At 38.9% G+C, this 25,679-nt stretch overlaps 4 protein-coding genes across 4 annotated transcripts; 3 read left to right on the top strand and 1 right to left on the bottom strand.

Moving 5' to 3' along the window:
• Positions 1-2,761: 2,761 nt before the first annotated feature.
• Positions 2,762-8,032, top strand: LOC141684310 (V-type proton ATPase subunit H-like). The gene is made up of 11 exons (XM_074489225.1): positions 2,762-2,928; positions 3,570-3,695; positions 4,894-4,996; positions 5,078-5,150; positions 5,645-5,710; positions 5,805-5,922; positions 6,276-6,437; positions 6,611-6,736; positions 6,870-6,995; positions 7,214-7,393; positions 7,540-8,032. Exons 1-11 carry the CDS (start codon positions 2,893-2,895, stop codon positions 7,786-7,788), a joined length of 1,365 nt encoding a protein of 454 aa, XP_074345326.1. The 5' UTR covers positions 2,762-2,892; the 3' UTR covers positions 7,789-8,032.
• A 991-nt stretch (positions 8,033-9,023) lies between these two features.
• LOC141684436 (uncharacterized) lies at positions 9,024-9,807 on the top strand. Its single transcript, XM_074489423.1, has one exon. It carries the CDS (start codon positions 9,129-9,131, stop codon positions 9,669-9,671), a length of 543 nt encoding a protein of 180 aa, XP_074345524.1. The 5' UTR covers positions 9,024-9,128; the 3' UTR covers positions 9,672-9,807.
• Positions 9,808-12,023: 2,216 nt separating this feature from the next.
• LOC141682669 (uncharacterized) lies at positions 12,024-15,372 on the top strand. The gene is made up of 3 exons (XM_074487374.1): positions 12,024-12,710; positions 14,159-14,604; positions 14,689-15,372. The coding sequence occupies exons 1-3, from the start codon at positions 12,689-12,691 to the stop codon at positions 14,989-14,991; spliced, it is 771 nt and encodes a 256-aa protein (XP_074343475.1). The 5' UTR covers positions 12,024-12,688; the 3' UTR covers positions 14,992-15,372.
• Positions 15,373-18,906: 3,534 nt separating this feature from the next.
• LOC141685760 (uncharacterized) lies at positions 18,907-20,193 on the bottom strand. The gene is made up of 3 exons (XM_074490845.1): positions 19,812-20,193; positions 19,291-19,643; positions 18,907-19,146 (listed from the first exon to the last, which is right to left on the bottom strand). Exons 1-3 carry the CDS (start codon positions 20,191-20,193, stop codon positions 18,907-18,909), a joined length of 975 nt encoding a protein of 324 aa, XP_074346946.1.
• Positions 20,194-25,679: the final 5,486 nt, after the last annotated feature.

The raw sequence follows: 25,679 nt of genomic DNA, 5'->3' as shown, positions 1-25,679 counted from the left end.
ACTCTTCACTTTCTTGTAATCAGGAGATATGTGGCCTTTCTCACCATAGTTATAGCATTTGATATTGGTATAATCTCCTCTTCCAGACTTTCCTCCTCTGCCCTCAGATCTTCTGAAATTCTTCTTATCAAAACTTGTGCCTTTCCTGGAAAACTTCTTTCCCTTCCTGAACTTCCTGTATGCAATCTTTGTGATCCCTTTCACCATAAGAGCACACAGCTTCATCATCTCTTCATCAGCATCCGTCTCAGGCAGGCTTTCAGATTCTGAGTCATCATCACTTTCAGAACTTGATGACTCAGTATCAGACTTTGTAAAAAGAGCTTTACCCTTGTCTTTCCTTGAGGTAGGTGCTTTTGGGGATTCTTCTTCAACTTCAAGAGCAACTGTTCTTGACTTTCCTCCTTTCCTCATGCTTCTTTGTTCCATCTCAAGTTCATGAGTCTTGAGCATTCCATATATTTCATCAAGAGTTTTTTCATCGAGATTGTAGTTGTCTCTTATTGTTGTTGCCTTTAAATCCCAGCATTCAGGAAGAGTTAACAGGAATTTAAGGTTTGAATCTTCAAGATCATACTCCTTATCAACCAGTAACAGATCATTCAAGAGTTTGACAAATCTATCATATAAATCAGTCAATGACTCATTAGCCTTTGAGTCAAAGTGTTCATACTCATGAGTGAGTATTGTCTTCCTGTTCTTCTTAATCGTATCAGTTCCCTGACACCTTGTTTCCAGGGCATCCCATATCTCCTTTGCAGTCTTGCAGTTTATTATCCTGTTTGACATTACATTATCAATGGCACTATGCAGTAAGTGTCGTACCTTAGCATCCTTAGCAATTGATACGATATCTTCAGCAGTGTAATCACTCTTCTCCTTTGGTACAGTCTTTGCTGCTTCACCTGCAACTGCAACAGCGAGCTTGGTTGGTTTGTGAGGCCCTTCCTTGATTCTATCAAGATATTCTGGATCTGTCACTTCCAGAAACATGGTCATCCTCACCTTCCATATGGGATATTCAGATGGTCTCAATATGGGAACTCTGATGGTCTCATATCGGCTTTGAATTTGTGACTTTGGAGGTTCTTCAGTTTTGGTGGGCTTAGTTGAAGTTTCTGTTTTAGACATGATTGTGTTTGGATCTTAAACTGTTTGTACGCTAACAGATTGGCTCTGATACCACTTGTGAGGTCACACACACACACTGTAGAGGGGGTGAATACAGTGTAAAGTACAATCAAATCGAACTTTAATAACTCAAGTAACAGAAAACAAACTTTATTGAAACAATAAACTCTGTTACAGTATGGAACTGTTACCTCTCAGTGATGAACAAAAATCACGAGAGCTACTAGGGTTACTACGAATAATATTTTCGATAATGATAACACTTATAGTGTAAATCCTATGTCTGTGTTTATATACTAAACAATTACAAGATAATTGCTAATTGATATGGAATATAATTCTGCTTTCTAAAATATATCAATCATATATCTTTTCTTCCAAGTATTTTATTCTTCATAGAATTCCTTCTTCATGCATATCTCTTCTTATGTTTGTCTCAATCTTCTTTCCTTTAATCAGCTGTTGTCCTTATCTGAACGTCCTTCAGTACTTAAGTTCTGATATCCATCTTCTGATGATTATCTTCTGATAATATAAGTACTGATATCCTTAAGTCCTGACTTCCAATAAGTACTGATTTATCCAGTTTAAGTAAGATCTGAAAACTAAACACAAATCATATTAGCCATGACATTATCAAATATATCTAACAGTTACAAACACCCCCTCTTATAGGATCGACGTCCTCGTCGATCTCACAAACACACATACGAAAACCGGGCAGTGCCTCCGCACTTCCGGCCGGACAGAGCTCTGATACCATTTATAACATCCCAACCCACAACCGAATGCGTACCGGACCTAACAACCCACCACAGGTCAGTCCGAAAAAGCTAGCGATTTGGTACACATTAGTTATTGACTTGTATCTATAAAGGTCCCAAACACTCTTATTCTTATCGATGTGGGATGTTACAAATTATTCACTAATTTTAAAATTATGAATGTATAGATCGTTCGATTATGATAACACATATATTTATTTCATGAGTTTTGTGTTATAACTTTGTGTTCGCCAGGAAAGTATACGCCATTGTGTTCTTCATTTTTCCTGACTGATTTGGTGATTATTTGTTAGTATAAGTTGGTGTCATAGTCTTATAGGTGTGTATTGGTTTGTATTTATTAAATTTTATTGAGTTTTGAACAATTTTGTTATTACCGGATTTTAAATTCGTCGAAATTTTTTATTAGATATCGACAAAATCATCGAGAAGCACTTTGATTGTGATTGCTGTTACTAGATATGAATTGTTGAGTTTGTATAAAGTGATTTGGACTGAAAAATCATAGAGAACAGAGCCAATTTGACTATAAATTGGTTTGGCCGGAAAAATGATAGGTGACCGGGACGGTGCCGGTTGTTGGCAACAATTTCTTCGTTTTTCGGTTGTTTTAACGGGAAGATTTCAAACTTAACGGAACGGGATAAATTTCAATACAAAAGTAATGACGGTGATAAAAGAAATAAAAATATAAATTGGATGATAGATTTATAAAGAAATGAATAGTTGGGTGAGAAAAAAATCCATTTACCTTTATTTTAAATGTAAAAAAATATTTTGTCTTTTGGTGAGTATGAAAAAAGGCACCTTATTGCAAATACATAAAGAGAATACAGTTGTGGATTCACAAACTTACTTGTGGTCACTAAACCAAACACAAGTTTTGTTTGCTTGTTGGTTATCTCATAGATAAATAAATCATTGAATCCAATTGATTCAATTATAAACCTTAAGAAATTGAAATCATAGAGTAAAAATGCCTGCGGATCAAGCCGAGCTTACTACCGACCAGGTATACATACACATCCTCCTGTAATCTGTATCTATACACATGTATAATGTAATTGCTACCCCTCAATCGAGGATCTGAATCTTATATATTTCAATTCCAGATCTACTTACTTGTATTTTGCTCTTATAATGTTATGTTCTTCTTAACATTCTTATTTATTTTCCCGAAAAGATCGATTAATTTAACTGATTTTAATTATGTTCTCGTCAATGATTGTTTTTATTGGATTTCTTTTATTTACGACATACATGATTACTCTTTGTATTGTCCATGCTAGTCGAATCGAAGTGAAATTCGATATTTGACAGTTTATTTATTTTTTTCAGGTATCTGAAATGTACTAAAAATTGTTTGAGGTCTATGAGAATTTTGTTTGTTTTGCTGGTCCATGAGAACTTTGTTTGTTTTGCACATGTACTGTATGTGAAGTTGTAAATGCTTAAGCGGTTGTTTTGACGAGCATGCCAATTAGTAGAAACTTGTATTTACGGACAAGCAGATTTTATCTATAGCAGATTATATGTGAATCGTGTTTGAGTTTAATGATTAATGGACTTTCGAATTATGTTGTTAAATACATAAGCCAAATAACAATATTTTTCTATATGCACAGATTAACTGACCGATGCTTGTTTTTTAAGGTTTTAAAGAGGGATATTTCATGGGAGACGTACACCACGACTAAGATGATATCTGGGACAGGACTGCAGCTGTTACGACGTTATGATAATAAGCCCAGCAGTGAAAAGGCACAGTTATTGGACAGTGTAAGTTTTATTGTAAGATTTGGTTATTTGGTACAAAGAAGCAACATAACATCCTGTTACTGTCTACCTTGATTATTGTATGCAAACTTTATTTGAGATAAATATTATTCAAATTTTAGTACCAAAACTTCAGTCTCCAGTGCAACTTATTCGTCATAGTATAAGATCCGAAGGTGGTAGGAACAAAGGTGGGGCTATATGATGCCATGGTTACAAGTACTCCAGATAGATATTTTCATGTGATTCCGGAGAGGGGTAGGGGCGGAGGGTGATTTTGCTGGAGCATCACAACATGTGATCTTGCATATTCTGATATCGAGAACTTTGCCTTTTAGAGATACAATGTCAGTGTCTGAAAATGCTATACTCGCAGATAACCGGAGGAATGTATGATAGAGTACATACCAATTCAATTATGTAACCTACCCTCGAAGATTTAGAGAGACTCTTTTAAAGCATCATGGAAAATGATCTTAGGTTTCCAATACTTAAATTTAATCTTTAGAGACACAATGCCAATATTTAAACACACAAACAATAAGACAAGATACACAACAAATTATTAACTGACATCCTCATGTTTGTTCTATCATATTATGATAACCAGATTTGTAGCCTATCTACCATGATAGCTACTGTATTTCATCTTTGAGTTATCCCATAAATAAAGTTTGAATCGCTTTTGACTTTCATTGAAATTGCAATACCCAGGCCCTAGGCAGAGGGTAGAAATAATTAGTCCCTTAAATATGAATTAGTTAACTACAGTATATAGTGGGATTATTTTTTAGATGATTATGTATCATAAATTTTACCTCTATACTAATCTAATAATTATAAATATAGGCAGAGGATAGAAATAATTAGTCCCTTAAAAATGAGTAAGTTAACTATTTAGTTGGATTATTTTTAGATGATTATGTATTATGAATTTTACCTCTGTACTAATCTGTAACTTATAAATATTCCAGAACTTTTGGATCCTAACACATTGTTAATTTTAATTCTTGGATTAATTAGTTTGAATCACGAACATATTCATCTGTAACATATGGTTATTACTCTCTTTGAATTTCTAATTATGGCTACTTGTGTGCTTCTGGAAACATAGAATATAGCTGGTGATTTGTGTAGTTGATGGTTATGAGATAATACTGATGGTTGTTTAGCGATTTTGACAAGTGAAAAATTCTTGCAGGATGGTGCAGCTTATGTACGTTTGTTTGTCACAATTTTACGTGACATATTTAAGGAAGAGACAGTAGAATATGTTCTTGCTTTAGTTGATGAAATGCTTTCAGGTAAGTGGGATGCGGAACATACTTGCTTTGTATAAAAAATAAATTTAAATAATTAGTTTTTCTGATTCCTGTTATTGGCAGGAAATCCGAAAAGAGCCAAATTATTCCATGACAACTCTGTTTCTAGTGAAGATACTTATGACCCTTTCTTGAGGTGAGGTTGATTGAAATTTATGTTCTTCGTGCACCCATTTATGAAAAGATCTGCTGCATTGTGGTATAACTTCGCTGGTTATATCAGCTCGTATTTTCACCTCTGTTTCAAGTTGCTACCAGTCAAGTAATCTCTAGTGATAGTTTAAAGTTTTAAATGCTTCCTGTTTTGGCCTGACTATTACATTTTGCAACTGATGTAATGTACCTTTGAAGTGAAAACCCAGTATTGTAAAATCATGCATCTGGCAAGAAAAATCGCTAATCTAATATTCTGAATTATAAATTTTAAGAAGCCATAATCAATATTGAAATTGTATATGTCTAAAATGCACATGTTGTTTGAGCTATTAATGTGATTTTGTAGAGCTTTCACTGTGTGGTTTTTTGTCACTGTGTGGTTTTTTGTCACTGTTATTTTTTACTGACGTATTGAAGTTGATATACTTTAGGTTTCTTTTTTTAATGATAGCTAACAATCTTTTAAGGTTTCAGGTTGCTTCAAAATGGAAATTGGTTTATACAAGAGAAATGTTGCAAGATATTAGCTTTGGTAGTGAGGTACCTATAACATCAATTATCACTTATCTAGTATAAAATACTGACGAATTTATACATGAGTAAACTTTTGCTGAGAACGTGTGTAAAATTATAGTTCAAGACCAAAAACTGAGGATGCTGTCAACATGAATGGAGAAACCTCTGCTTCAAAGAAGAAATCCACCACTGTTGATGATGTTCTAAGAGGACTGGTTGAATGGATTTGTGCCCAGGTCTGTGGCATCTGAAACTTAAAACTTCTCCTTCATATTTGGTTTAGTTGATCCTTTTATTTTCTATACTGATGCACGTTAAACACGGGTTACCGAACTGTGGTTCAGAATATGCAAAACTAAGTCAAGTACAAACTTGTATTAAATTAATCTAACCATCCTTTCTATTGATTTAAATACTACCCTACATATCTGAGAGGCATGGAAATTGAATTGATTATTATCTTTTGAGCTGTTTTTAGGACTTATATTTGTTTTAAGATTGATTATCTTGAATTAGACATGAAATATTTAGGTCACATGACTATCACATATGTGTATATATGTATCCTGATTTTACGCTAATCATGTAGCTGAGGCAGCCTTCTCACCCTACTCGTGGCATTCCTATAGCCATCAACTGCCTCACGATTATGCTGAAAGAGCCTGTTGTTAGATCTTCTTTTGTTAAAGCAGATGGTGTGAAGCTGCTTGTTCCTCTAATTTCTCCTGCTTCTACTCAACAGTCCATGCAGGTAATTTCATCGTCTCATGTTGGCTTCCCCTGAATCTGATAATGCATTTTAAATATAAGGTATTTAAACTGTTTATGAATATTGATTTATGCTTACTGAAAGTTGACATATATTGCTTCAAACTATAATCTTCTCCTTTTTAAATTGATGATTGACATTTATCCTTGAAACAGCTCCTTTATGAAACATGTCTCTGTGTCTGGCTTTTGTCATACTATGAACCTGCAATTGAGTACCTGGCTACTTCAAGAAGCCTTCCCCGGTTAATTGATGTTCTCAAAGGTTCTAAAAAAGAAAAGGTATACCTGGCCTTTTTCTTGTTGGGTTCATTTTCTAGTAAGCGCACATTGATGCTTTGATTTGCGTCACTTTCTTCAGAAATTAAAGCTTATAGTCTGATCTTTGTGATGTCTGTTGTATCCACAATTTCAGGTTATCCGCGTTATAGTCTTGACACTAAAGAACTTGCTCAGCAAAGGTACTATTGGAGCTCAATTGGTAGACCTTGGACTGCCACACGTTGTTCAAAGTTTAAAAGCACAAGCACTGAGTGACGAGGTGAGAAGTTGCTCTCAGATCCATCTAATTTTGTATAATGAACAAGTCAAAAGACACCGAGATTTGAATTTTAGTATTCCTAAGTGTCAACTGTCGTTACAATTTTAGCAAAACTCTCTGACTGAGGTAGTCAGGTAGAGCTGATTATGAAATCTTTATAGCTGAACTGGCTTCAAGTATATGTTTCATTGTACTTCTTTATTTTTACCATTGCATAGGATCTCTTGGAGGCTCTGAATCAACTGGAAGAAGGTTTGAAAGACAACATTAAGAAATTGAGTTCATTTGAAAAGTACAAGCAGGAAGTCCTTCTTGGTCATCTTGACTGGTCCCCAATGCACAAGGATTCAATATTCTGGCGTGACAACATTACATGCTTTGAAGAGAATGATTTCCAGGTATTGCTTTTGCCCTTCAGCGATGGTTATCTTATTCATTAAAGAGTATTAACATGACTTGCAACAATATTTATATTTCTCTTGAAGCCTAACTAGTGCATAGATTACATTTTACCACAATGCTAAGTTTGTTTGTTCTGCGATAGATCCTACGGGTCCTTATAACAGTTCTGGACACGTCTGCCGATCCGAGGGCCCTTGCAGTTGCTTGCTTTGATCTCTCACAGTTCATTCAATACCATCCTGCTGGTCGAGTTATTGTGACTGACCTGAAAGCAAAAGATCGTGTAATGAAATTGATGAATCATGAGAATGCAGAGGTTACGAAGAACGCGCTGCTCTGCATTCAGAGGCTTTTCCTGGGTGCCAAGTATGCAAGCTTTTTGCAGGTTTAAGGTAATTTTATACATATTTTGGTCCTCCAAATTCGCCATTATTTTGTGTTTAAATAAGGCGAGGTGATTGTGCCATAACAGTACAACTATTCATATTTGTTACACAATAAATTATGTATTATAAGATATGGTAGCTAGCCTGAGGTTTTTTTCAGGCAATACATATTTTTTAATTTAAGCAACTATTTTGGTTTGTGGTTAACATTCAAGAAATCAATTCAAAATTACGAAAATATAGGCTCCAGTCTATACTTGTATTACATCTAGCCTATTTTTTAGTAGATTTGTTGGGAACAATATTCAGCTGTTTGGATTTGTAATAAAAAAATGGAGGTTTGAAAGTGTAAGAGTGAAGTTCAGTTTGACTTGTCCTATCGTATGACATGGAACTAAATCCAGTGTGAAATAATTTTAGTATTGTAATAATGTTGCAAGTTGAAACAATGGTTCACATCACTAAATCACTAATTGTTGTCGCCTATAATTCAAATTTTGAAAAATAAAGAAGATATGAATGCCTGAATTGTGTGTGTTATGGATAGGGTCGTGAATGTGGTTCTGCAAACCGATCTCTTCTCTAAATAAAATTTACTGATTATATAAATAAATCAAGTCTGGCCTTGTAGTTTTTAAATAATCAAGGCACTAGCTGCATTTTGATCCATATTCATTAAATAATCATAAAAAAGTAATGCTAAATAGCTCAAAAATATTTTTCAAAACTTTTATCAAATGATAACGGTAAATGGTAACACATTTTGATTTGCAAAGCTCTATGTACACCGAGTGATTTGTGAGTCTGCACAGGGAGTCAGTCTTATGTTATTATTAGGAAAAATTTGGGATTTGTAAAAATTTCAATCATAAAAAGTACAAAGTACCAAATAAATTGAATTTTGATGTACTGAATATTAGCAAAATTATATATGTTAATGCTATATAAATCTTAAATTTCTACAATAAACTAAATTTAAATCTATGTATAGATATTTAACTGAGCTTGTTCAAAGAAATATCATACTGAAATAAATCAAAGCACGATGTATTCAAATATTAATGGATAGAAATCAAATATTAAATATGTAAATTGTCAAACCAAAAGAGTTGTGCACATCTTAAATTATAACTGTTATAATGTACAGTTTCCATCCCCTTACCTTAACGTTCATATTTCCAGCCTTTCCCGATATGACCGTTAGCTTTCCTTGAGTTTTGGACATATATAACAACATTTGCAATCCCACACTCTTCTCGCAACAACGGTTCTCCATCGCCTTCCGCAAGAATTCAAATACCCAACTTGTTAATTTCTGGTAAACCCCAATATTTTTTTAACAATAATGGGCCTTTCTATTACTACAACCACAACACATTCCCATCCCAAAACACACAAACTCTTCATATTCATCAACTACATTCTCTTAGGTGCATCTTGTAGCTGCATTTTCCTCACTCTCTCCCTCCGCCTCATCCCGTCTCTCGTCGGCTTCTTCCTGATCCTCCTACACATCCTCACCATTGCTGGAGCCTTAGCAGGGTGCACTGCAGCTACCTCTGGTGCAGGGAAATGGTATGCAGCTCATATGGTGGCCACCGTACTCACTGCTATATTTCAGGGATCTGTTTCGGTGCTCATCTTCACTAGTACTGATAATTTTCTCGGAAATCTCAAAACATATGTGAATGAGGAAAATGGAGTGAAGATTTTGAAATTGACTGGTGGATTGTGCGTGCTTATCTTTTGTTTGGAATGGGTTGTTCTTACGCTCGCATTTTTCTTGAAATACTATGCTTATTTGGAAGGAGACAATAAGGATATGGGCGCCAAGAGGAGTTCTAAGGTTCAAGGAGAGGAGTTGGCTTATTTGCCTTACCAAGTTTAGAAAAATTGTTGATTTTATTTCTGTTGTTGTGATTAAATTTATTTAGGGAAGAATGTGTATGTAATTGAAACTACCAGGAGACTTTGCTATTCATGTTGAATGGTTTTATCTCTGTGAAGATTAAACATTTTCTATATATTTTGCTTCCTATTATTGAATTGTGTATAATGTTAACTCCAATGTTTTCTTATGAATCAATACATTTTTTACTTGAATTAAAAACATAATAAAAGTATTTGGTATCTTCCTACTTAAGATCGCGATATATGGTGAAACTCATAGGCCTACAACTCTGCAACTCATTAATGAGTGATATATCAGGGTGAAGGACAAATTTAACCTATTTTTACACAAAATTGACAAAAATAACCAATTTGTGAAAAGTTGACCAACTTTGGCCGATGGGAGACCCAACTGTCAGTGGAGTATCCAGTTTATATAAGATACCCAACTGGCAGTGGAGTATCCCATATATGAAATACACAACTACCAGTGGGTATTTTATACAAATTGGGATACCCAACTGACAGTGGAGTATTCAATCGGCCAAAATTGGCCACTTTTTTCAGAATAGCTATTTTTGTTAAATTTTTTCAAAAATCAGCTATTTTTGTCATTTTTTCGATATATCACATGTTTGTAATTGGCTAAAACTTTTTTGTTTGATTTTATGTAGAATTGAATAACCTATATTTTTCTTTCGCAAAAAGAGCAACACATGTTTAGGGCCAAGTTATAGTATAAAACAGTTCTTGCTCCTACATATTATTTTTCCGTTAAATGTGTCATGGTCTTGTGGTTCATGTAAATGAACTCTGTACTCAACTCCTCCTGCTCTCTGAAATATGATATTTGTCCCCTGTTCCGCTTCATTTTCGTGAGTAATTTAACCAAGATCGTTCGACATATTTCAGGGAAGAGGACTGCAACTCAAATTAGACGTTAGCACCTCAAAATGGAAATAGACATTCTTGTAAAATTATAGTGAGACACTGAGTAGCGGAAAGAGGAGACCAATCTCAAGGTCACTGCTAATGATCCAAGGACCGAGGTCAATTTAATTAGTAAAATATAAAATGTTCCTAGCTTAGTCTCAAAAATTTATGTATTCCAATCTTATATGTACAATTCTCCTCATTTCCTTTCTTTAGTAAACAATTATCCCTTCCGTTTATATAAACAATTGTCCATTGTAACTACAGTAATAGCAAACATTGTCCCTTTCTCTTGAAACCAGATTTCAGCAAGATGGTTATGTCCTTCGATCGGCCTGCAAATAAGAAAGTGCAAAGGAATGTCCCACCGATTCACCCCGAATTTGAGAATCAATTAATCTGATCGAAGCGAGTTCTAAGAATACAGGAGCTCTGTGAAAGTCTACGAGTGTGTGAATTAATGAATGTGTTAAGTGTAATCAAACATCAAAAAATAACGTACTTCCGTCTGTTGGCGAGAAAAGTGGATGTGAACAAGTGGACCACGTCCTCGTGGTCTTTCGACCCATCTTCAAACATACAGTTGGGGTCTTTGCCCAATGAACCTGTCTTCATTCGGCCTAACTAAAGTAATGGACATCTTCGGTCTAGATCTAATGAGCCTGATCAATCGGGCTTTTAACACTAACAAGTCCCTATCTGACGGACGTCGGAGATCGGATCTACCATAAACCTCGGGTTACGAATATTTTGTTGTAGGGATCTCTGAAGCAGCCTTTAAGGATGGATTCATGCTCCCAATTCAAACTCCTAAAGAAGTTGTTTCTGGAGATGAGTTTCACCGTTGGATAAATGATTCTGAACCTCTTCTTCCACATAATTGTTTCCAAAACCAAGCCTGCAGGGCAAGGTGCACCCTTCTACGCGTCTCTTCTGATTTCACTACGAAACAGGAAAAGAGCCCTGAATTCTATACAATATCCCGAAGAGCTAGACGTACCGATTTGGCCCACCATCAATTCCTGCAACAAGAACACTCACACGCATTTGTGTAATTTAAGTGGGCCAAAGGTTACCGAGTTCAGCTTTTGGCGAGACGTGGATCTGACTAGGGTGCTGTTTAACGAACTAACGCCACCGGAAAGCGAAAGTATGCCAAACTGGTTGATCTTGCTCTGCCAAAGTTATCTTTCAATGACGCCTAAAACAAAGAATGGATTTTCACCCTATAAGGTAGTTGTTACGCCCAGATTCCTTCGGATGGATGAACAGGCTTCGGCCTCCGTAAAGATGCCTTCTGCCGAGACCTGAAAGTGAAGAGAATGCGAGGGATTGTTCCCCCGATTCACCTCCGGTGTGAGAATAAGAACCTGGTTGTAAAGTGGGTAAAAAATACAAGAAAGTAGAGTGTTTGAGAGAATGAGTGTCTATTTCTTACTTTCCAAGGAGTTTTATACCCAATTTACCATTAATGTCCGTCCGTTACTCATCATTGATGAGGAGGAGTGAAAAGGGGCGTTAGAATGTAGAGTGTTTGGAGGAGAAATGGGCCACATCCAGTGGTCTTCCGTGGGCCTTCGGCTCATAGGCATGGTGGACCTTCGGCCAAATAGTGCAACTGTCAGGTGGGCCTTCGTTCAGTGGGCTGTATAGGGCCCATAGCCAACATGTCCCTGTCCTTCGGCTGGGCCTTCGTTCAGGCCGATGAATATAATTTTTGGCCCATATTGGGGCAAAGAATCCCTAGGGCGACTGCTTCAGTTTCGCCTCGATCTTCGTTCGTACACGTGGAAAGCTTGTGGAAACTTGTGGGTACATTAAAGTGACAGCTGTTGACACGTCGTTTTATGGCTCAATCTCCGGCATTGAATCTCAACCGTTTCGATCTGGGACGTCCATTTCAAAACTCCCCAAACGTCGCCCTTTTTGGCACCCAAACTCATTTTTGGGCGCCTATATAAGAGCCACTGTGTATTTATTTTTCCTTTTAACACTTCCAGTTTCTCACAATAGCAACAAACGTCGTCGAGTTCTCCAATCACGGGCAACAACAACTCTGTTTTTCCAGATCATCCCATCTCAATGCAAGAGCATCTTTTAATCAGTAAGTCCCCTTTTCTTTTCTAGTGTTCTTTACATTTTCATGCAAGTTTTTGAGTTTTATTATTTTTGCATGTAAGTGCAAAGGCTTTTTTATGGGCTTTTATAAGTGTTTCGTTGTTGTGTTTTGGGGTTTTTTGGTTATGGGATATTTTTGGGTAGTTAATAGGAGTTTTCTGGGTTTTGTTAGTCTCAGGGGCGCCCAATGAGTTTAAAGATGGAATGCGAGGCATTTTCTGGCCAAGAACTCTCTTCGGGGGGTTTCTTGGCTTTAGAATGTCCTTCTGGAGCCGACCCAGGGTGTAGATATTTGATTTGGAGTTTAAAGATGGCAAGCGAAGGGTTCTGGGGGCAAGAACTTCCTTCGAGAAACTTATCCTTTTGGAACATCCTTCGGGAGCAGACTCCAGATTCTTTTTTTGTTAGCTCGGTTTTAGGACATGTACTCGACCCTTCGTCCTTTTTTACTTTTCTTTTGTCTTAACCCGAGTACATGGACTAATGTCTCTCTGTATGCGAATATAGGGACATGGACCGAGCGAATCGCCCACCAGAGACTTGGGACCCAAGGTCAGGCAGTTTGATGGGGACGTCCTCCATTCGTCCGGAGAGAACGGGTCAGGATCTCTTCGGTTCTGCGCTGAATTACCTGGTGGCGAACAACCGGTCGGAGCTGTCGAAGGAGAGGATAGTCCAAATGTATTCTGACTTCTTCGTTCCCTAGAATTTCTTCTGGCTTTATGCCCCCAAGGAGAATGAACGAATCTATGACACTCCAGGAGTGCCGGAGGGGTACGACGACTGCGCCGTTGGGATTTCGGAGGCGGTGTTCAAGTGCGGCTTCTGAATGCCGATGCTGAAGATTGTGAAGCATCTCTTTAGGCAGATGGGGATCGCCTTGGGGAAGATGGACCCCAATGGGTTCATTCATATTAATTGCTTCCAGAATAAGTGCCTTCACGCCGGAATCACCCCTACTCTGTGGCTATTCTGGTGGCATTACGACTTCCGAAGGAATTCGAAGAGCCCAGGTTTCTACACTATCGCTTGTCGGGCTGACCGAGCGGATTGGACAGCTACTAACTCCAGCAAAAAGAATACCCACACTCACTGTTGCTTCGTGAGTGGCCCGAGGCTGGCCCCAATGTCCGTCTGGCGTGATGTGAATCCTTCGCTGCTCCTCGCGCCGAGTTTAACAGAGGAGGAGAAGGAGAATTACACCTCTCTGGTAAATGTCCGTGTGAGCAAGCTGGGTCCCGAAGAATTTCGGGACAGAGACTGGCTGCTAAGTTTGTGGGGTGGGGGTAACAAACTTCTCTTTTGTCTATTTCCTTGTAGTTTTGCTTTTATCATTTGTGTAATTATTTTCCTTTCTTCGTACATAAACTCCTTCATTCTGTCTTCCTTATTCACTTCTATACATATTGGGACTGACTTTATCTTATGTTTCAGTGTCTTCAAGGGAGGCTTTGATCGAGAGGAAAAAGGCCAGGGCGACCGCGAAGAAGGCCGCGGAAGAGGCATCGAAGAAGAAGGCTGCTGAAGGGGGAGCTACGCCGAATCCTTCTGAGGAGACGAAGGAGAGGCCCCAGGCTGAGAGGGTCTCGCCGCTTCTCCAAGCCCCCACTGCTTCCAAAGGTGGTGAAGGGAATGACCTGGAGTTCATGGGAGAGGGGAATCCTTCCAAGAGGACCCGGAGCCGGGAGGGGATCGTTCAGTCTTATCTCCCCGAATGGGGTGTGCTGGCGTCCAACCATACCATGTACCCGGCGCGGCAGTCTACGAAGGAGGTGGCCTCAGACTTATACCATGACCTTCATCTCCATGCCGATCTTCCGACATTTTCTTCGGCTTCTCCGACTGAGGCTTGTACTGAGCTTCTGTCTTTTTTGTCCCTGGTACGTATTTAAATTTATTCGTCTTTTCCCTTCGGTATGTCGCTCTTCTCTCGTTTGACATTTTTCCTTCTATATTTTTTGCAGGCTGCTCCTTGGACTGCGGCCGTGGAGGATAAAATGCGGGACATGGAGACTCGGATGGCCGAGGTGAAGGAGCTGGAAAGGAGGGCCATGGCGGCCGAGGAGGAACTCAAAAGGGTGAAAACCCAGAACGAAGTGCTGGACGATCAGACCACCGTGTTGAAGGGAGACAAGACCAGGCTGGAGGAGGCCATTGAGAAGGCGAACCGAAAGATCTCCCACCGGAACGTCCAGCTGAAGAAGTCCCACAAGGAGCTTCGGAAGAAGCAGAAAGAGTTGGACCTGACGGAAGAGCGGTGCTTTTAGTTCGGCGCTGATTATGTCTTGGAGAAGGCTCACGACCTTAACTGGGATTATAAGCAGCTGCTGGACGATGGCCTGGAGGATCCTATCGGCCAGCCGGCAGTTAAAGCCCCTCTTGTCTCCTCCGGCGAAGACGAAGAGCTCTCGGACGAAGACCCTCAGGCCTAAGCTCCCAGCACTGAGGTGCTTAACATGACTGAAGATGATCTTGTTGTGAAGTTTGCTGTTGGTGTTTCCATGGCCATACCCAACTCTTGCAGCTGCTTTCTTCGTTCATCTTTTTTACTTGTAAAATTCATTTTTTGTAATTGGTACTCCTGCCTTCGAGCTTTTGTAATTTAACTAGCCTTCGGGCTCTTATATTTTAATGCATCTTTCATCTCTTATCAGCATTGTTTTATTTTAATCGTACCTTCGGCTTTATCATTCACCTTAGCAATTTTAATAACTTTAACTGAATCTTCGGCTTTATCATTTGCCTTAGTAATTTTAATAACTTTAACTGCATCTTCGGCTTTATCATTCACCTTAACAATTTTAATAACTTTAACTACATCTTCGGCTTAATCATTCGCCTTAGCAATTTTAAAAACTTTAACTGCATCTTCGGCTTTATCATTCGCCTTAGAAATTTTAATAACTTTAACTGCATCTTCGGCTTTATCATTCACCTTAGCAATTTTAATAACTTTAATTGCCTCTTCGGCTTTATCATTCGCTTTAGCAATTTTAATAACTTTAATTGCCTCTTCAGCTTTATCATTCGCCTTAGCAATTTTAATAACTTTAATTGCATCTTCGGCTTTGCTACCTCATTGGGCCCCAAGTGTTAAAGGCCGAAGGTTACTTCGAGCTGTTGACACTTTGAAAGGCTTCTGTTGGGAGAAGGAACATGGATGCTGATCATTTTTTGATTGCCCTTTGACCAGCGTGACGGTGTTCATTCGGACAACAAAGATGAGGGGCTGGTCTTCTTTGGGATCGCCCCTAAATCAGGCCTCCATCGCTCTGTATATGTTTTAAATGTATGCAGGATTGAGGCCGAAGGGTCCTATCGTCTTGAGGATTTCCCCAAGGCATGGTTTCCTTCGGTCTTCTTTAATATCACTAAACAATAAGAGAATGACGAAGGAGAAGGTCTTATCTTAGGATTGTCCCTAAAGATTCTTATTCGTCCTTACTGTGTTTTCATTGCAAATTATGTAATAGTGGTGGAGTGAAGGATATTTGATTTTCGTGGGATTGCCCCTAGATTTTTATTCATTCACTCTTCGTTTGTAAGTAAAACAAATGTTTTGGCCGAAGGGTTTATCTTTTTCGGGATTGCCCCTAGATAAGAGTTCTTCGGCAACGCATTTGGTGTTCAATAAAAATAAATGTGACAGAAAGCGCATTTTCATTCTTGATTAATCTCCTTACACTTGTCATATAAAGTTCAAAGTACAAATTCACTTTAAAGAAAATTTCTTACTGATAGAACTTTCGAAGGCGGCTGGCATGCCAGGTGTTTTTGATTGCTTCGCCTGTTAATGTTTCAAGTTTGTATGTTCCTGGGCGAACGACTTCAATCACCTTGTATGGCCTTTCCTAGTTCGGCTGAAGATTTCCTTGTTTTGCTGGCATAGAGGCAACCAGCTCCCTTAGGACTAGGTCTCCTATTCCGAACGACCTCTTCTTAATGCTGGAGTCCTAGTGCTGGGCTGCCTGTAGTTGGTATTTCATGTTCCTTTGGTGGGCCGCCTCTCTTTCTTCTTCCAATAAGTCCACGTTCGCCCTTAGCCTAAAGCTGTTAGTTTCCACATTGTAGACCTCAGTTCGGTATGATTCCAATCCTACCTCAGCTGGGATTAGGGCTTCGGTCCCATAGGCCATCCTGAAAGGAGTTTCCCCTGTTGAAGACCTAGGGGTCGTTTGATAGGCCCACAAGATCCACGGGAGTTCTTTCGACCACCTGCCTTTAGCCTGTTAGTTTAGCATAGAATCGCTGAAGGCCCTCAGGTGCTTCGCCTCGAGGCTTCGGGCCAACTCCATTCCTACGAGGAGAGCTTCGTACTCTGCTTCATTGTTTGTCAAAAGCAAATCAAATCTTATAGCCCGGCATATCTTAAACCCTTCGGGGATGGAAAGTATTAAGCCGTCCCCACACTTTCTCCCAGCTACCGATCCATCTACAAAGAGTTTCTATTTCCCAGGGGTCCGAATGAGCTGTTCATATGGGGTGAGATCCTGCGGCCCCAAAAATGTGCATTCGACCACAAAGTCAGCCAAAGCTTGGGCCTTAATCATCGTTCTAGGGACATATTCGAGATCAAACTCCCCAAGTTCGATGGACCAGGCTACCACTGTTCCCGAGGCTTCGGGCCTTGTTAAAATCTTCTTCAAAGGTTGACTGGTGACGACTTGGATCGTTCATCTTTGGAAGTAATGCCGCAATTTTTGGAAGGCCATAACCAACCCATATGTGAATTTTTTGGCATTGGGGTATTTCGTCTCTGTATCCTTTAGGACATGTGACACATAGAACACAGGGTGTTGATTGCCTTCTTGGTTTTTCACGAGCCAGGTAAAGCTGAAGAGTTTCCTTCGGATCAGGCCTCATTAAGAGTGGTGCCTTAGTAAGGTATTCTTTCACTTCTTCGAATTCCTTTTGGAATTCAGGCCCCCACTCAAAATTCTTTGACCCCTTAAGCACGGCGAAGAAAGGGAGCGCCTTCTCGGCTGATCTGTAGATGAAGCGCCGAAGGGCGGCGAGTCGTCCAGTCAACTTCTGGATGTCTCTAATGCATTTAGGGGCTTCCATATTAATGACTGCTTCGATCTTCTCAAGGTTCGCCTCTATCCCCCGGGTGCTGACCATATAGCCCAGGAATTTGCCACTGGATACTCCGAATGTGCATTTGTTCAGATTGATCCTCATGTTGTTTCTTCGGAGCATCTCGAAGCATTCTTTTAAGTCTTCAACATGATCTTGGTACAACGACTTTACAATCATATCATGCACATATGCTTCCATGTTTCGACCGATCTGCTCTTTAAAGACTTTGTTCACCATTCGCTGGAATGTGGCTCCAGCGTTCTTTAGTCCGAAGGGCATTTTAATATAAGCATAAGTCCCCTTCGGGGTTATGAACGCTGTCTTGGGCACATCCTTGTAATTCATAGCAATTTGATGATAGCCAGAAAAAGCATCTAAAAAGCTAAGTACCTAGTAGCCAGCCGTTGTGTCTATCAGCTGATCGATGCTAGGCAGGGGGTAGTGGTCCTTCGGACATGCCTTATTGAGGTCCGTGTAATCCATGCACATCCTCCACTCCCCGTTTGATTTTTTGACAACCACCACATTGGCTAGCCATTCAGGGTATTCAATTTGTTCGATGAACTTGGCTTCCAACATTTTTTCTACTTCGGCCTCTATGACCTTCTGTCGTTCGACTGCGAATGTCCTCTTCTTCTGCTTCACCGATTTGGTCTCAGGCTGTACATTCAAACAGTGCTTAGCCGTCTTGGGATCCAAACCGGGCATGTCTTCCGGCCCCCAGGAGAATATATCATGGTATTGTCGAATGACAGCTATTACCTTTTCCTTCAGATATGTCCCCATGTTTTTCCCTATCCGAACCATTTTTCCCGAATGGCCTGCGTACAACTCTACTTCTTCGGTTTCCACGCGGGTTCGGCGATCGGACTTGAAAGATCCGCTTCAAACTTTTGTAACTCAATATTCAGTGTTTCTCTGCTTCCATGTGCTCTGCTTCGGCCTTTTTTCTTTTCCTGGTTTTGTCCGGCTCTTCATATTCTTGATCCCTTTCCAGGTCTTCCAGCATTATGATTCAGGCGGTTTTTTGATCGCCCCTCATTTCTCCTACCCCTTTCTCGGTTGGAAACTTGAGCTTAATATGGGGTATAGATTCCACTACTTCAAAGGTTGACAAGAAGCTCGAATATTGCATTGTACAGGCTCTCAATCCGATTCCCATAGAACTTCACCGGCTTTTCAACAGTATATGGCAGCTTGCCCAGGAGGACATGGAGCGTGATTGTTCCCTCAAACTGTATGGGGTGTCCTCCTATAGCGTAAAGAGGAGCCTCGTTGCAGGGCTCCAACTGTTCTCCAGCCAAATTCATCTTGCAGTAGGTTTTGTGGAACAGTATCTTCACCTGTCCGAACTGATAGAGATTGTACACTTATCGGGCATACTTTTTCTTGGCTGTCTTGCTATCCTTATCTAGGATACTGCCCCCAGATATAGTTTTTACTTTGCCCCTTATCCTATCTCTTCATTCCGGCTCTTCGGCTTCTACCTCCTCCTCTTGGTTTTCCTTCGGCCCCAGTCTGTCTCTCAGATCTCGGACGGACTGATTAAGTTCGCCGTCTTTGATCATACGCTCAATTAGCTTTTTGAGGTGGTAGCACTCATCAATATTATGCCCCTTGTCCCTATGATAGTCATAGTATTTGTCGGGGTTATTCTTGTGGTTAGGGACCTTCATTTTGGCCGGCCGAAAGAACCCAGGCTTGCCCTTGATCTCATGGAGAATCTTGGAGATTGGCGCATTCAAAGGGGTGAGCACGGACGAATCTCTATCTCGATGCCATTTAGCCCCACGATCCGTTTCCTTCCTTCCTTCTTTCCCAGCATCCCTTCGGTCAGAACCTGATCTTGAGCCTTCGTATCTGTCAACTCACTTCTATCGGTCATCCCTTCGGGAGTCCTTATATCCCCCAATACTTTCCATTTTTCGGAGGATATTCTCACCCCTCACATATATATCATTCAGGGATTTTGGGGGAAAATTGTAAAGAGATGAGAGAAGCTTTTTACCTTTATAGGGGTCCAGCCCCGCCGTCAAGAAGCCCATTGCCTTAACCTTGTCCAGATTAGTAACCATTCCATCTTCTTCTTTAAACCGAGCGAGATAATCCCCCAACTCCTCTTTCGTCCTCTGTCTGAAGTGGACCAGTGCTTCAGTATCCTTCTCCTTCCGGCATAAGTGTGAGTAGTATTTCAGAAACTTTTTTTTCAGCTGCTCGTAAGACCTGATGGACCTAGGTTTGAGGGACTTGTACCACATTGAGGCTGACCCCTTCAGATAGGTCTTGAATATCTTACAGAGCATGATATCATTATGACCCATCCCAATCATTAGCAACTCATACTTTTCGCTGTGGTCCTCAGGGTGTCCCTTTCCGCTAAACTCACTCATCTTAGGGAACTAACTTTCTTCACCTGGAGGGGGCCGATACTGTTCAATTTCTCGTGTCACGATCGGCTCTCTGTCGGCCCTCATATCACTGAACAAGGCCTTTTCAAGGGGAGTGAGCCTGAGGCGGGAACCATCGAGCTCTTCGTCTGAGTCAGATGAGAAGGGTTGCTTCGTCCTCTTCCTTCGGGGATACGAATCAGAGTCAGACTCATCTTCTTCATCATGCACCCTTCGATCTTTTCTATCCTTATTCATTCTTCCGGGCTCGTCGGCCTGCAACGCTTCACACAAGGTCCTTTCTTTCAATTCAATTTCTTCTCTCTGAAGCTGCAGGGCCTTCAGCCGTAGCGCATCAGCCTCTCCTCGGTTCGCGCGGGCTTTTACCTTTTTTTCTGTTTGGTCACTTTTGGCCTTGCCCTTCTCCGTAGCTTTTTCCGCCCAGATCTTTAGGAGTAAGGCTTCTTCTTCAGGAGTTAATGTGATGACTCCATCTTCGTCCACTAGGGTGGATGGTTGCCCTTTATCGGAGAAACCTGGTGGTGGTGAATGCCCATGAATTATTTCAGTCATGCTCTCGTTATCTTGGCTTGTAATTCTCGTATTTCCCACATACGGCGCCAAATGTTACGCCCAGATTGCTTCAGATGGATGAACATGCTTCGGCCTCCGTAAAGATGCCTTCTGCTGAGACCTGAAAGTGAAGATAATGCGAGAGATAGTTCTCCCGATTCACCTCCGGTGTGAGAATAAGAACCTGGTTGTAAAGTGGGTAGAAAATACAAGAAAGTAGAGTGTTTGAGAGAATGAGTGTCTATTTCTTATTTTCCAAGGGGTTTTATAACCAATTTACCATTAATGTCCGTTCGTTACTCATCATTGATGAGGAGGATTGAAAATGGGGCGTTAGGATTTCATGATCCCAAAGGTTGGAGGAGAAATGGGCAACATCTCGTGGTCTTCTGTGGGCCTTCGGCTCATGGGCCTGGTGGACCTTCGGCCCAATAGTGCAGCTGTCAGGTGGGCCTTCGTCCAGTGGGCTGTATTGGGCCCATAGCCAACAGTTTTAATAATAAAACTGTTCATTTTTATTTTAGAATATCTCCTTTTATTGTAATCTCATTGCGTTTGCTTCGGCTATACGCATATACACCATTTTGACATGCAATTTTCTTTTCTTTTTCTCTATGCAGTGTCACCTCATGATGCTTTAGTCGAAAGAACCATGAAGAAGGGCACTATAAGTCACCCGATCGAGGAACACATTATAGCTCAGAAAGAAAACATTACGGAGCCTTCACCTCATGAGAGAGGACTTTGACACAGCCCGTCGCCGTATTGACTAGAGGAATGATAAACTGAAAGATGCTTGGAAGGAAGGTCGCAAGCTCACCAAAAAGCTAGAGTTGACCGAAGAGCGCTATTTCCTGTTTTGCATTGACTAAGTTCTCGAAAAGGCTCATGAATTTAGCTGGGATCACAAGATTCTCTTGGACGAAGGCATGACAGATCCCGTTGGTCGGGAAGACATTGAAAGGCCTCTTGAAGTTTCTTCTAGCCCTGACGAGGATATTTCTAAATGAATTTATAATTATTTTTGATGTAAATTTAACATTCGGGCATAAATCATATTTTCCTTCTAGATTAACCTTGTTTCCCTCAGACAAGTTAATATTAATTATGTTTTTCTTAACTTATTTTCCTCATTTTAGGCATTTTTAGCATTTAATTCGTCTAGGAATAAATTGCAATTTCCCTTAACATTATTTAGTTTCTTTATGCTTCTTCGAGTAATTGTATTTTGCCTTAGTGTATTTTTGGGCATTTTGTGCCTTTTGATGATAATCGGCCTTAGTTTATATTTGCTTCTTTCGACCTGTCTATTATGCATTTTCGCTTTAGTCTTACCTTAGCAATTTTTCAACATATAATGCCATCTTCACCCTAAAGTTTTTAAGAGGCTAGGCAGCCTGCTTCGAGAATTATTTAATTGGAATGGATTCTTTCATTCACCTTATTTTCGAAGAAAGAGTTTTCCATCTTAAAGACTTGTAAACAATTTTTATAGTCTGAGCGATTTGGTTATCCTCATTGGGAGACTTCCCTAGATAAGCTCTTCGCTTGATTTTTTTAAAATGGTTCAAACAACTACTTTATCTTCTTCACGCAGCTCCCTTAGATAAAAATTTTGTTCATCTCCGCCTCTTTTATGCACTTGAAGTTTAATAAACGAACTTGCTAAGTAAATCATGTTATGGATTTTTCATGAATGTGCTTAATCATACAATGTAAAATGAACAATATGTGTAAAGTGCTTTTTACAGATAATTATGGAACATCAAAATTACACATCTCACTTTTATGGAAGTGAAATACATTGCAGAAATAAAATAGGAATATGCAACTAATCAATCTTCAATAAAAGCCGAAAGGGGTACAAGATTCCTTATGATAAAATTTTTGAAGTGTGGTGGCATTAAAAGTATTTATAATCATACTTCCATCTTGTCCTTGTAATTTGTATTTTCAAGGCCGAACGACCTCAATAACTTTGTAAGATCATTCTTGGTTTGACTTGGCTTCTCTTCCTTCATTGGCATAGAAATGACCGATTCCTGTAGAATCAAATTGCCTACTTGACAAGATCTCTTCTTTATGACCGAATCAACGTACTGGGCCACTTATAGTTGGTACTTCAGGTTTGCTGGTGAGCTGCCTCCCTTTCTTCTTCTAGAAGGTACATTTGTCGTCAATCCAAACTCATTATTTTCTATATTAAAAACTTTATTTTAATAAGAACCCAGAACAAATTTCACATGGATTAAGGAATCTATCCTATATTCTGTCCCATATATTACAACTCTAATGTGCATAAACTATTATTGGCAATGCAGGGTAATCAATTTCCTTATAAGTATGTTGTTTTTGAGCTTGTTGGAGCAACTTGGACCTCAGGTGCTCACTTGTGTAATATATAGATTTAGTTTGTTGGTTAAGGAATGATATAATTTACTTTTATTATATATTTCCAGGGCCTCTAAGTGACGCATGACTTATACAATGGAGGATCTTTATATCGTTCACTGTTAGAAGCTTGATTATATCCAATTCATCATGTAGGCGTTGATGACAATTGACTGGTAGTTGGATTACATCTTCATAAATATATTCTATTTTCAATGCATGTATTATCGTGTCGGATATTGTAACTAGTGAAGTTGGAAAAAATGAATGTAGTAGTACTTACTTAATGTCTATGTCTATGGTAGTTGGTATTTGATGTTTGGATATTGGTTGGATGAATGTAGACAATTGGTATTATGAATCAATTAGATTTAGTCATTTGGAAAATTTTTGCAAATATAATTTAATGAAAATGATGTTAATTCAACACCATAACGTCTGTTATAAAATAAAAACTGATGTCTATCAAGGCTTCATACATCAGTTTATGTTGTACATTTGCATCGGTTTATCAAGAAAATCCGATGTTAAATACCACAATAGATAAAGGCTTAAGAATATAGAAACGATGTTAAAGAGTAATTTAGATAACATTTGGTTAAAAAATGATGTTAATTATTCTAATAGACATCAGGTCATCTACTACAGAAATCGGTTCCTTGTTAGAAACCGGTGTTAAAGGTAGTATTAACATTAGTTTTCTTCCTTGTTAGAAACTGATATTAAATGCAGTATTAACATAAGTTTTCTAAGAAAACTGATGTTAAAAATATTAGAACATCAGTTTACTGGCCAAAGGCACAATTATTGCGTATTTGGCATATGTTTAAATTGACAAAAATATCATACTATTACAATATACAAAAGATAAATGTGTATTAGAAATTTAACATCAAGAAAAAAATGATGTCATATGTCTTTTTTCACATTAGTTTAAAATCGATGTTAAAGGGGGGCCTTTAACATCACCCACGAAGACATCGATTTTTATTTTTCATAAACATCAGTTTTTAACTAATGTCTATTGATGTTTTTCTACTAGTGATTGGTTAGTTGGGATCTGCATTCCCAATGATTAGATTATGAGTATGAGATTTATTCCGCTTAGTTGCTCTATGCAAAATTAGCGCTTGATGACTCAATATTACCTAGTAAAGATATAATTATTTCATTTGACCAGAAAAATCAATATCATCTATATTCTTCCATTTTCTGTCTTCTTTCCTGATTGGAAAGTAAGTTCTTATCTTCTTCTTTTCTTCAAGATTTTCAACAAGCCATCTTTCCTTTTCAGACTTCCTGAGCATAACATTGAAGTCAACATTTTCTTTATTTACTGCTTTCCCGATTCCCGCTTTTTCTTTTCTTTCTTCTTTTTGCACTTCAAAAGTATGAGAATCAATAAAAACAAAAATATTTATGACATTCAGTTGCTCTAGACACTCTTGATCCTCTTTTGAGTTGATATCTCTCACAGTAGCTTCAAATCAGGATTTATAGAAGTATTTCTTGAGTTAGGATCGAGAATATAGCTATCAAGATCAGGATCTGTCAGGATCAGTGTTTTAAAGAGTAGAAATCGGGATTGTTCGGTGGAAGGACCTTTCAGTAATTAATCAGAAAATCGGTGATTAATCGGATTGATTAATTAGAGTATTGATCGGAAGAAATTTATTTAATAAATAATGCTAAATAATTCTATTAAATCACCTTTCATAAGATTTATAAAAATAAAACTACATATCATTAATTCAAGATTTTCATAATTAGAAAATTACTACTTACTAGTTCAAACCTTAAAATTTAAAATAAATCGAGTGAGGTGATAAGTGGCATTTATATCCACTTAGAACGCTTCGTAAAGGCTCTAATTGGTGTTTTGTACTCAAGTTGTTTGTGTTTTTGATGCGTTTTTGTAGTGTTTTGCATTTTAGAGCATGTTTGGAAGAAGAATAGATTTTATATTATTTTTATGCTAAAAGGGTGGTGTTAGGCTCGGTTGTTTACGTGAAAGAAGCCAGCAAGTGAAGTCAAGAAACAGAAAAATTCAGGAATTCTAGAAACTCAGGGCGGCCGTGCTACACTTTGGAGCGGCCGCGCTCGTTTAGCAGAAAGCCAGGGCGGCCGCGCGGGATCTCAGGGCGGCCGCGCTAGGTCAATTTTTCAGAATCCCGAGTCTAATAGAAGATTGATTTTCTGGACTTCTGCACTAGTTGGGCTGGTATTTAAGGACTCTTAAAAACATTTTTCACAAATACGAGAGAAAGGAGAGAGCAACAAGCAGACCTAATAGCACAATACAATGAAGGAGAAGAAGATCTAGTTTTTACTTGTGATTCTTTGTTTAAGTTGAAATCTTGGATGCTTGTTTTCTTTGTTGTTTGAACCTAATACTCTTGTTAACGCACTTTTGATATATTTATTCAGTTATTCAGACTTAGTTTATCTTAGTTTATCTACCATGCTTTCATTGGAACCCATGGTGACGATGAGTTCGATTATGAACTAATCGTTATCGTGGGGTT

Source organism: Apium graveolens, chromosome 9 (genome assembly GCF_009905375.1).
Source record: "Apium graveolens cultivar Ventura chromosome 9, ASM990537v1, whole genome shotgun sequence".
Taxonomy (NCBI): Eukaryota; Viridiplantae; Streptophyta; class Magnoliopsida; order Apiales; family Apiaceae; genus Apium; species Apium graveolens.
Note: the sequence above shows the minus strand (reverse complement) of the source record. Positions and strands in the feature narration are given on the sequence as shown.